Source organism: Aulonocara sp. 'chitande type north' Nkhata Bay, linkage group LG20 (genome assembly GCF_057382095.1).
Source record: "Aulonocara sp. 'chitande type north' Nkhata Bay isolate Kocher_YH1m ecotype deep benthic linkage group LG20, A_spYH_male_GT1.1, whole genome shotgun sequence".
NCBI classification, from domain to species: Eukaryota; Metazoa; Chordata; class Actinopteri; order Cichliformes; family Cichlidae; genus Aulonocara; species Aulonocara sp. 'chitande type north' Nkhata Bay.
This window is the reverse complement of record NC_141363.1, coordinates 4,984,501-4,996,286: the sequence shown is the minus strand read 5'-3', so window position 1 is coordinate 4,996,286 and position 11,786 is coordinate 4,984,501. Positions and strand designations below refer to the sequence as shown.

Genomic DNA, 11,786 nt, shown 5'->3' with positions numbered 1-11,786 from the left:
GCTTTCTGGTACATCTGCTGAATAAAATGCAAATCAGAAAAATGGAAATGTGCTTCTGCTTCCCGCAAATGTAACGAAGTGTGTGTGCAACGAGAACAAGTAGGGTTTGCAACGTAAAGTAATTCTACACTATTGATTTTCTTTGGTAAGAGGAAACTTGCGCTGTATGTGAATAACAGATGTAGGCTGACTTGTGCCCACAGCCTAAACAATGATAAATAAATAAATGTTAAGCTTTTAAAATGAAGCTCACAGGACCGGATGGATGTCAGATACGCTGTGATATATCTGTATATTTTGAAATGAAAGGCTAGAATGGAAATAAAAAGATACGGCGCATCCAATCCAACACGCAAACGTGACGCTGCGCCGTTGTCAGTAAAACTTGTGTCATGGCGAAAGCCTTGCCAACCTGTTAGCGCACACACTTGCCTGTCAGCTCTACAACCCGGTCATCTCTTCATGGCTTTCCCCCCTTTTCCCCCCGTCTTCTTCTTTTTGTTGTTTTTTATCGCAGTGAAGATGGAAGACGGAACATCACGGAGACGTGGGTCGCTCAGATCCGGCGGCTGCAGGATCTATCCGTAAGGAGGAGATGAGCAGGGTGAGGTGCTGTAAATCCGAGCGCTCGTACGGCTCCTGTGAAGCAGTGGAGTGCCTCCCTGCCTCGGTGCTGTGCGCTGTCAATCAGTGGGGCGCTGATGTTGCGCTGACCCTGACGGATGAGCGGCTGCGCGCTGCCTCACCAGCTCTCTCGCTCTCTCTCTCTCTCTCTCTGCGCGCGGGCCAAGGGACCGTCCGCCAAAAGTTTGCGCGAAGTGAAAGTACACCGCTCTCTCCACCTCCCGCCCTCCTCCTGTCTTAGGTGATGTATGTAGGAGACTTTAAAAAAATATTTCAAGCTAAAGAATGAAACAATTAACTAAAACCAATTTATAAGAATTTAAGTAGAAGCCGAATTAGTCGCAAGCAGGTATGAGGGCATGTTTGGTGTCTGAAAAGTGAGTCACTTTCTGGAACTTTCACGCTATTAACGCTGATTTAATTTCCGTATACAGGCAGCAGGGGAGCACCTGCGTGAGTAAAAGCCTGTGATGAAAGAGATGTTTAATAATTCTGTCGATGTTAAATAAGAGGAGGACTCAGTGCGTCACCGAGTCGATGGGAAACTATTATTTCTTTCATTTTGGAGAATATATATATGTGTGTGTGTGTGTGTGTGTGTGTGTGTGTGTGTGTGTGTGTGTGTGTGTGTGTGTGTGTGTGTGTGTGTGTGTTACAACGCGTTGTCACACGTGACTACAAAGGCAACGTGGGATTTGGAAGGTAGCGGTAGTGGTGGAAATCTTTCAAAGTAGCAATACCACAATGTGGATACACAAAATGATCCCCCCCTCCTGAGGGGAAATATTTGAAAATCTTGTGAGGGATGCAACATTTGGCTTGTTTCATTCATGAATGAGTGACATGAACGAGACATATTTTTGAGTAATAGGGACATAGTTTGTAAGCTGATGCTTTAATTTCAATGATGGTATAGAAGTTAAAGAGCAGTCCAATGCAACCTTTTTGGCTTTAAGGAGAAAAAAACAGTCTCACTTATTCTATAGGCAAACTAATTAACCAGTTATTCATGTAATAAATCTTTAGATTAATGAATGAAATCATCATTTTGCCTCTTGATTTGGCAACATCATCAAATTAGGAAAGTTTTGCCAACCTTTCAGTGAGGGTAATAAAACATAAGTAATTTATTAAATGAACAAAGATAAATTTAAGTAGGTTATTTCCTCTTTTGATTTCCTTCCACTTTTGCGAGTTTCACGAGCCAAAATAGATCAGACGAGGCTTTTAGTTTTTGGAATTCACACAGAGTTTAATTCAGTACATTCCCAGTTATTTATGTCTGAATTTATAGCTGCAAATAAATGTAAAGAAGCAGATATTTTGTGGGGGAGGAAAGACAGTAGATTCCAGCTGGCAGCCAGTCAAACATCTTAAATAACAAAATTAATCGTGTTTCTTCAGACAATTTTTTTCTTCTTCTTGAAATGTTGCCGTCTTCTGTCAAAGTGAAAATCTTGCTGGGAAGCCTGCCTTCCTGTTTTCTTATATCTGTTTAAGACTATTTGTACTTAAGCTTTACCACAATCAGTGAACAAAGACACCGCGCTCATCATGGAAGTGGCTCCCGAACCACGGCGGTTGTACTACCATAGAAAGGGGAAATGCAGGGGCCAACAACAACAGCAGCGTGACTTTACAACTGTTCACTAACTAACATTAGCAAACAGACAAAACAGGTTTTTCTTTTCTCTGAATTCTGTGCCAGACTTTTTCTTAGCAAGTCACATAACATGCAAATAAATAGATGATCTCAGTTGTGTTTGTTCAGTTTGGTTTGCAGGTGTTGATATTTCTGAGTTGTGGTCTGGTGCTGCTAGATACGTTAGCTTCCTGTTTAATGAGAGGCTACTGTCTTGAGCACTCAAGAGCTACAAGATTCTGATCAGTATTTAGAGAACACACACAAATATGTGTTTGTGAGTTCACCTCAGACCAGCTGGTAAAAAACCCCCAAAAAACAACAAAAAAAAACAGGAAGTGATTGTGCAGAAGAGAAACTGTTTGGCCAGATCGGCAGACTGAAAGCATGAATGCTTCCCACCCTTTGCCCCGAACGGAACTATTTTTCAACTACGAGCCAGAAAAACCCCTCGACAGTAAACAAGCTGCAGAGCTGAATCTCGTAAATGCGCTATTCATCTCGAATCTGATGGCAACTCAAGATTAAACTCAAATTAAGAAAACATTAGAGTTACAGTTTCGATAAAACTGAAAGCATAGCCGTTAATCAGGCAGTCCAACACATGGCACAATAAAAAAAAAAAAAAAAAAAAACACCAACAAAGTTTAGACAGGAAACTTTTACAGTCATCATATAAACACATGTAGTTTGATCACGTGATGTTCAGACGTGTGTGCCTTGTTTACCGTCTTTAAGCTTACCCACAGTTCTGTGGTGCATCAGGAAAAGGGTCTTGACTTCCTTTCTGTGCGTTCTTAAGAGCTCGTGCTTCTTTTTTTATTCATATGCTTTTTCTCTTATTGTCCCTCGACTTTCTTTCTTAATGGGTTGTGTAATATACGACAGAGCAAAGTGGCTTGTCAGTACTATCAGGTCCCCATTTCTGTGGTTCAGAGAAAGCCGCTGTTTAACATCGGTTTGGCTCATTTATGCGACAGAAATCCCCACCAGTTTCACATTCAGGTAGAAAATGAAAGTTTTCTTCTTTTTTTTTCAATCCACTAGAGAAGTCTATCACCTAGATGTGATTAAAATGTAATAAAATGTGCTGAAAAGGAGTCGTGTTTTCCAGCTGGCATAATTTAGCACATTTGGTTTTGAGTTCACCCACGTTAAAGCACGTTGTTCGCCGTCTAGTCACGATACTCAGAGCTTCTTTGCATCACTTTGACTCATAAGATTCCCCAAATGGTTTTACAGTCTGCAGCCAAAACTCTGCTGCTGCCCTTAAAGATCATCTCACGTGAGGTCAGACACAGATGAAAAGAGATTTAAATGCTACCTGTGAGTTTCGTGACTTCTCCAGACACCCAATGTAGTTTTTGTGGAACTAAAATTGAGTAAGAGATGAGAAGAGATTTGAAGATGAGCCCAGTTTGGTTGCAATAGTTGAGTAAAACATTTTAAAAAGAAGCGGAAAGAAGAGGAAACCTTACATTAAGGGTGTTGTATTTTGTATATACATTTTAATTCAATTGATTTATTTAAAGGGAACAGTGCATACACTCAAAAAAATCTGTTGTTGGATGAACACAATTTAATCATGGCACCCTTTTTGCACACAATTTAACCAAGTACAATAAACCCTTTTCGATCATGTCAAACCAACACATTTAGCATTTGGTGGTTTAATGTAATCAGATTACGTTGGATCAACATACTATACTTACATTGATTTGAAGTGATTTATTTAAGTATGTAGAGTGAAATTTGTTTTAATTCATTCTACACAATTTAAAAAGTTTAGGAAAACAGAATTAAATCTTGTTGTTTCAACAACTACTTTGTTAATCAAGGCAATGATTTCACTCATTTCAACCAAATTATTTCAATTAGATTTGTTTACATTTGTTACACATTTAGAAACCCACTACTTTACAAAAAAAGTCACAATCAGATTATGATAACATTATCTTTATTAACTGGATTTAGTGGACAATATAAAAGCTTACCATTTTTGTACACCTGCAAGCATTATGCCACTTCAAAAGGTAAAATGTTAGAATACTTATTTACATAGGTAATATGTTGGAACCAAAGCTTCCACAACTAAAAACAGATGCAAAATTTGCTCAATATATCGACTGCATTTTAAAAAATTAAACTAAAAGATAAAAATACATCTCCCACTTGGCAAGTTAAAACATGTGACAAAATCGAATTGTGTGAATTTGGAAAAATAAAATAAAATAATTAGAAATATTTTGGGGGCAATACAACAACAACAAAAAATTCCATAGGTGATGAAAATCTATATTTGTTTGGTGTATCTCATTGAAATAATTATTAGTTTGACCAATTTTTATATTTCTGTATTTATTTTTTTAATTTTGGTTGCAGTCCTCCACAGCTAGCAATATAGTTTTGCTGTGTTTTAAAACATGCTAGCAAGCAAAATGGAAACAATAATACAGTGAACTTAACAGGTGGCAGTGGTCTTAAACTTTACAGGACCTTGATACATAAACACAACATAGTACTTCTGTCAGTACTTCTGATCCATTTTGAGCCATCTATATAAGGACAAACAAAAATCATCTGCAGTGCTGTATAAAAGGTGAATTGCCCAACAGAGAGAATCCAAAAACTTAAAAAACAATGTTTTAAATGAAAGAAAAAAAATATAAACAACTCAAATATTAACATTATATATTGGAAATCACCATTGCACCAATGAACCATTCAAGACCTATCAGTCATTTTCAAGTGCTCTCACCCCATAAGCTTGTTTTTCAGAAACTGTACCTTTGAAGACAGCTTTTGTCCATCAAGATTTAAAAGTATCTTCTGGAGGACTTCAAAGGTGCATTTAAGTTCTGGTGGGTAGCTCAGGTTCAAACGGTATATGAGTCCAAACAACAGAGCACATGCTTGTGCAATGTTACCCAAATCAGTGTTAGCCTCCACACCCTCAATCACGACACCAACGTCCTCTGGGTCATCTTCAGGTTCAGCACCCTCCTTCTGGATGACGTACACCCCCATCACAGTTTGCTCCATGCAGCTTTTTGCCTCGCTGTCCGTATCCTACATGAAAAAGTATAAGACAACAAAGTAAAATTTAAGAGATTGTTTAAACAACTGTTTCTATGCTGTTCATAAAATCCAAGTAGTCAAAGTAATAAACAGAAAATTACACCACTAAAGTAGTTGTTAGTAATTACTCCAATACATAAATTATAAAATACACCTCTCATGTCAAAAGAGGTGGCATAATTGACCTCTCACCGGCCCCTCCCCCGAAAGGGCCATTGTCCAATTACACATTATAGCAACCGTTACTGTGTCTGACAAACATTAACCTCAAGCAAGATGGAGAAGCGGTGTGCCCACCGATACGCCGAGAGATTGTGTCTGGAGGAGTTGTGTTCTTTCCATTCACAAAGTCAAAAACAACGTGAATGGATTAAACAGTGTGTATGGCCCCATTCCCAGGTAAATGTACCGAACATTATGAAGCATGTCTGCTCGCACATTCGGGTACCCATTGGTGCGCAGAGGAAACCATTTGTTTGTCGGACGTAGCAAGAGTAACTTAGGGGGACAGGACTCGAGAAAAGGCTAACTCAGCTGCTAAAATAAAACAGGTATAGAAGTGTTAGTACTAAACAGCTCAAAGTTCATAGACATTTCTATTTACAAATACTGATGACCATAACAATGAAAAAACAACAGGACTTGTTTTAATCCAAGTACAGATTCAAAAGCAATATAATCTTGATGCATGTTAAATGCATTGTATGTTTGTGTATCAAGTTTAAGTAGGCATAAATTTCTTTCCTTCCAATACCAAATTCCAGAAATTCTTTATTGCAATGCTTAATACTGTTTGGTATTCAAGACATCCTTTCCCCAATACCAGGTGTCTTGTTGCTAATCTCAAAATTTTAATTTTAATGATTTGCATTTGAGGCAACATCACAATTTGTATGAGAATGTTACAGACAACATGCTGTCACAATGGCTCACCAAGTACTCCTTTATTAACTTCTCATAGTCTTCGTTTAGGTGGATGCACAAAGACTTCAAGATGCATGCTCGTCTGGTATGGATGTTGTCATGCTGGAGAGGAGGAGGAGATAATATGAGCCAAAACCAGTCTGTTTTTCTTAAAGCTAGGGTAATCAGTTAACTTGCATAATTATTCTTTAGGTTAGAACCTGGCATGTACCACTTGTTAAGCCGAAACAAAATTGACAACTTCATCTCCAAATAAAAGTTATTTTTGCTGCCTATGACAAAGTCTACTCAATCCTAATACAAACCTTGGAGATGGCAAGCATGAGACCTCTTATTTTCTTTCCACGTGTCCCTCCTTTGGTCAGAAAGATTTCCATTAAGCGTGGCGCGTATTGGTCAAGCTCGGCAAAGAAAGTAGATAGCAGAGGCTTTGTGGTGATTCGCAGAAACTCCTTCTCAATCTGCAATAGAGAACAAATACATTGATTAAAAACGCAACTGTATATTTCACTCACTTCACATCTAAGCTGACTAAAGCTGCTTTTAGAAGACCATGCAGACATCAGTGCTGTCTGTGTAGGACATGAATCAGTCTGTGTCAGATACTGAATTTGAAATTTCCACTAAAGTCACAAGTAAGAGGCAAGTGGAACCAAGATCTAGGCCATTTGCTTTTTGAAGTTTGCAAAGACTGCTAAATTGCACCAGTGGTAGTTCACTCTTTGCAACACAGTATGCTGTTCTAAACAGATTTTTCAGGTTTATTTTTAGTATATTATTTGCAATTGGTGTTTGTTCTGGGAAAGATATTGCAGACTGAGCAATAATCCATTTCTAATGGGGGCCTTTCTTAAAATGACTGGTCCCAGTAACAAAGGCGCTTGTCGACTCAGAAATCGAGGGAAAACCAACAACACACCCGGCAGAACATTATGTTATTTACACGGGTGCACATAAGTGGTCCGCATGTGCGCATTCGCTGTCAAAATAAAAGACGCGCAACAGATAAGAAGTTGCAACGCACGTTTGCATCCATATAAAAGGCACTGTTTTTGTCCGCTAGAGTGGGATTTTCACGGCACATTCTGCACCACATCTGTGTGTTCATCATTTGTTTGAAGCCAGCTCACCTCCTGCAACCACTTTTGCGAGAATACGCGCTTCTTTTGTGGTTCGGACTCCTTCTGACATTTCTTTGGAGGTGGAGGAAAACCAAAGTAATTGCTTAAAGGAGCTTCTTCGACATATTTAAGAGTTCTAAACAAATATGTCCTCCTCCAGAAAATCTTATGTATGCAAACACGCGTTGCAACTTCTTATCTTGTGCGCGTTTTTTATTTTGACAGCAAATACGCACTTGCGGACCACTTATGTGCAGCCCCGGTTATATAGCTCGTCATGTTGCAGCCACAGAAATTCTTTTGTCCATGAAACCATAAAGCTGCACTTTCTTTTTGCCTTATAGTCTGATTTGTCATAACTTTTCCGTTTTGTGGTAAGCTTTTCTTTGGCTGTCACTTCTTCACCCTGACCTGTCTTATTTGGCTAAGCAGAACTACAATTAATATCCTGCTGCTTTTACACACGCACTCACATAACACTCAGCGATTGTCTGCGCGATCAACCTCTCACATGTTTAAGCTGCGGGAGATTTCACTTGTCATGTTTGCATAGTAAGCTAACGATTGATAAGACGATGTCAGAGGAATTGGTGCACAAATTATCATCACTCACAGATCAGTGCTGTCGCTCTCTATACACAGGTCGCGCGATTGCAAAGTGAAAGCAAAAAACAAGCGCAAATTCAAACGCGATTTCAATATGTCACATATTGACAGTGGCTCACCGATGCCAATGACATAATTATCCAGCTACATTTCCGAAAGAATGCAGAAGCATTGACATATATTTTTCCTTCTTATGACAGCCCGACGGGCAGGGCAGAGATAGATTTTGGTAGCCCGACTGGAAAAATCGCTAGCCCTGGGACGTCGGGCTAGCCATTTTGCGAGCCCTGTACAGTGTTTCAATAATTGTACCTACTACTCTCCCTGATGGAACAACGCTTGCACTGCCACATACAAGTCACTGAAAGAAAAAAAGAAAAGCAGTTTTAAGGATAGTTTTATTGGCACCTTTTTTTCACTTTGATTAAATCATAAAACTATCATAAAAAATATATGATGGTAAAAGGCTTACCATGTATTAAAGAGGAGGCACAAACAATCAGAAAAAGGGGTCAGCTTTCTTTGTGGTGTTACTATGGTAAAGAAAACAGAAAAAATTATTTTATAAAAATTCCACAGTGGATTTTTTTTTTACTTTGTTGCAAATGTATAAAAAAAATACAAATACATATAAATACCTCTTGCAATAAAAAATTCACAGATAAATATCCAATCTGTTGCCAAATGTAATAGCAGTGTTTCACACTATGCAATAAAGATGCTGGTAGTTGCGGTATAGGTCCGACAGGCAATTTTCATAACTATCCGCCATTGCCTTTTCCTCTGACCTCGTGTTTATGCTCTTTTTCCCATGCACTAGCATCAAGTCAATTCGAAGGATGCAGCCCCTGAATTTGGACACAGCTAATATTTAGCAAATCGCGCATGCTAGTTTAACTTGCATTACTGTGAGAGGCCGAATGCTTAAAATAAAAGGAGAGAGAAAGAAAGAAAGAAAGAAAAAATGCAAATGATAATAAAAAAAGTGAACAAAGACCATGTCTTGCTATAACCGTCATTTAAAACCAAAGTGAATGCTAACAGAGCTAGGTAGAAGTTCAATGAGACAACCATACTAGCTTTAGCTAACTTCATTTACTTTGAAAGTGAATTACAAACGTGTTAAATATTGAATTAAACATATCAATAACCGCTAAAAACACTATAAGACTAACTGCAAAAACGGGTAAAAAAAAAAAAAGAAAAACAATGAAGTGGAAATGCTAATAATAGTATAAATATACCCAGAGCGGATTATAAATCAGGTATTAGACGGTACCGATTGGCACCGTCTAATACCAGATTTTCACTGTATTTGCTCCACTCCCGCTGTCTAATGACAACTTACACATTTGGAATTAAAAACATTGTTAAACAATTAATGGACAAAACAACTTCGTTTGACTAAGATATTTTGAGTTATTTATTACTTACCTGTATTGTGGAAGATTCCGCAGAGGGAAATGGCAGTCCACTGAACACATATAACTTCTCCGCGTTCCCGCCTCTTCACTTTTGGGAAGTTTGAGCATGCGCACTAGGCATCGGTTTTAGAGTTGTTGATTTAAAATAATTACATTTAATTGAACTGAAGAATGCAAATCTAGTTCATTAAACTTTTTGTTATTTTATGTTAAACCAACAACTGATAATGATTTAAAAACCTAAACTCAATATGTTCATGTTAAATAGACAAATGTCTATTGAATTAATCAAACAACTGCCTTAGTTGACTTTTTTGAGTGTATTAATGAACAACATGTCACTTTTCACCTGCCAGGTCAGAGCAAAAAAAAAAAAAAAAAAAATAGGAAAGTTAACACAACATCAGACAGTGTACAGCAGTATGGTTCAGACAGCAATATGTAAAATTACAACATGAAAATTCACAGTACAAGAAGAAAACACATAACAACAAATAAATATAAAAACATACAGCATCAAAGATGACACATAAAATTAATGGTAACAGATCTGATTCCTCTTTAGCCAATTCACTTGTTACAGCAGCACAAGAAGAAAAGGTCAATTAGAGATATATTAAAAAATAGAAGTAGAAAAAAAGACAGAAAAAAAGCCAAAATACTATATTATGTGCACATGGTTACTATAGCTAGTACATTTTTTTTATTACAGCTGGAATTTTATTCCAAATATTATAATAATAAACATTATTTGGGGGTAGGGGATAGAATCAGAATCAGAATCAGAATCAGAATACTTTATTGATCCCTGGGGGAAATTATTAGTTGAGATAGTTGAGAGATACTGATTAGTAAATAACTGGACATGAATACATGTACAAACAAAGGCAGCATAGCTCATGATAGCACTTTTTTTAGTTATCTAGAATAAAACAGGATCCAAATTGGATTGAATTAAATAAAGGTAAGCACAATAGCATCAGGAAACTCATCTTCTTGTTCTTTGGATGCAAACATATCTATTCGGTTTAGTTTAATTTAGTATTTTTCACTTGGTTAGCCCCACCTGCAGTTTCAAGGGGGCTTTTGATGCATGTATTTCACACCCTTTGCTGTGAAATTCATGCGGTGTGTCTGAATGATCTGAAAAAGAGGAAGCGTGCTGTGAAAGGATTGGACCTAAGATTAATCTTTGAGGGAGTGCACAGGGGATTCCAGCAAAGAGGATGAGAAACTGCTCTTGCTGACGGAAAATGTTCTGTCAGGCACTGTAGGGTAGACCCGCAGACCCCTACAGTCCAGTGCTTTGCAATTAATATAAGTCCAGAGAAGTGCTGTGTCACAGGAGAAAAACAGCAGCATTAGTAACTAAAATTAGATTTTAGTAATTTATAGAAGTTTCATTTCCTAAATCTACAAAATGTCTCAATATAATTGCAGTGACTCAAAGAAATGCATTTATTTCTAAAAGTGTCTGATCTAATGCAACCAGTCAGATTCTACCACACTGCTCTAGATGGAAAAGCTAAACATCTTAGCTCCAAGTGGAAGAACTGGCAATGACACTGTTGTACAGACATTTGAGTCGTCTGTTTCCCAGATTATTAATCTTACTAACCGCAGGGATCACCCGATTCTTCATCTCAGCTGGTGAAAATATTTCACTCTTCCAAAAATATTCAAAAACTGCAAATGTAATGCGATTCTCATCACCTCCACCTTACTTAAACTGCAGTGCTGCTTCTCATTTTAAGCATCATATCTGCAGAACATCAGCACATAATTAGTGATGAAGTCAGCATAACAAACTTCCAGTGTTTCACAGTTTAAATATGTTGACTTGCTTCTGCATGTAGCTTTTGATTGGATTTAAAATGATGAAGTCAGCTCAATGAAAAACTATATTACTTTCATTCATGTTTTCCATGGGATTAAGAAAGCATAACTTACAAATGATGAATTGAAATAACAAAATGTTGTGGGTAGTTTTGTGTTTGTTTAAAAAAAAAGTGAACATAGACAGTGGTGCAGGGAGGTTAAACTCCTTTCATATCACGGGTCATATATGACCCACTTTGAGATATGTTATTTAGAAAATGAAGTGCTATTACAACACAAAGATTTTAAGTAGTAAATGTTTAAAATTACAGAAATCTATAACTTATTTATTTTGGTGTACTATAACTGGTCACTGGCGTCCAGATTGGAGTCTGGTCCCTGCTTAAGAGGTTTCATGTCGATTGCTTTCCTCTCACTCGTTCAGTAAGTAGAGTGAAAATGTACTTGTGAGTGATGCCAACTTCAATGCGAAATGGTTGAAGTTAATCAAAAAATATTGAATTTCTAAAATTCAAAAGGGAGAAAATA

The 11,786-nt window shown here is 37.5% G+C and overlaps 1 protein-coding gene and 1 long non-coding RNA gene across 5 annotated transcripts in view; one reads left to right on the top strand and one right to left on the bottom strand.

Moving 5' to 3' along the window:
• The window catches only part of LOC147304954 (uncharacterized), a 36,936-nt gene that overhangs the window by 20,506 nt on the left and 4,644 nt on the right, over positions 1-11,786 (top strand). The gene's annotated exons all lie outside the window — the stretch shown is intronic.
• Positions 3,836-9,701, bottom strand: LOC147304955 (uncharacterized). Of its 4 annotated transcripts, none has more exons than XM_086278076.1 (6): positions 9,430-9,701; positions 8,468-8,528; positions 8,312-8,356; positions 6,574-6,729; positions 6,278-6,370; positions 3,836-5,335 (listed from the first exon to the last, which is right to left on the bottom strand). In XM_086278076.1, exons 4-6 carry the CDS (start codon positions 6,643-6,645, stop codon positions 5,021-5,023), a joined length of 480 nt encoding a protein of 159 aa, XP_086134202.1. In that variant the 5' UTR covers positions 6,646-6,729; positions 8,312-8,356; positions 8,468-8,528; positions 9,430-9,701; the 3' UTR covers positions 3,836-5,020. The 4 variants fall into 4 exon arrangements, with proteins under 4 accessions (XP_086134202.1, XP_086134201.1, XP_086134203.1 ...); XM_086278075.1 differs by having other exon boundaries at positions 8,308-8,356; positions 9,430-9,700; XM_086278077.1 differs by lacking the exons at positions 8,312-8,356; positions 8,468-8,528.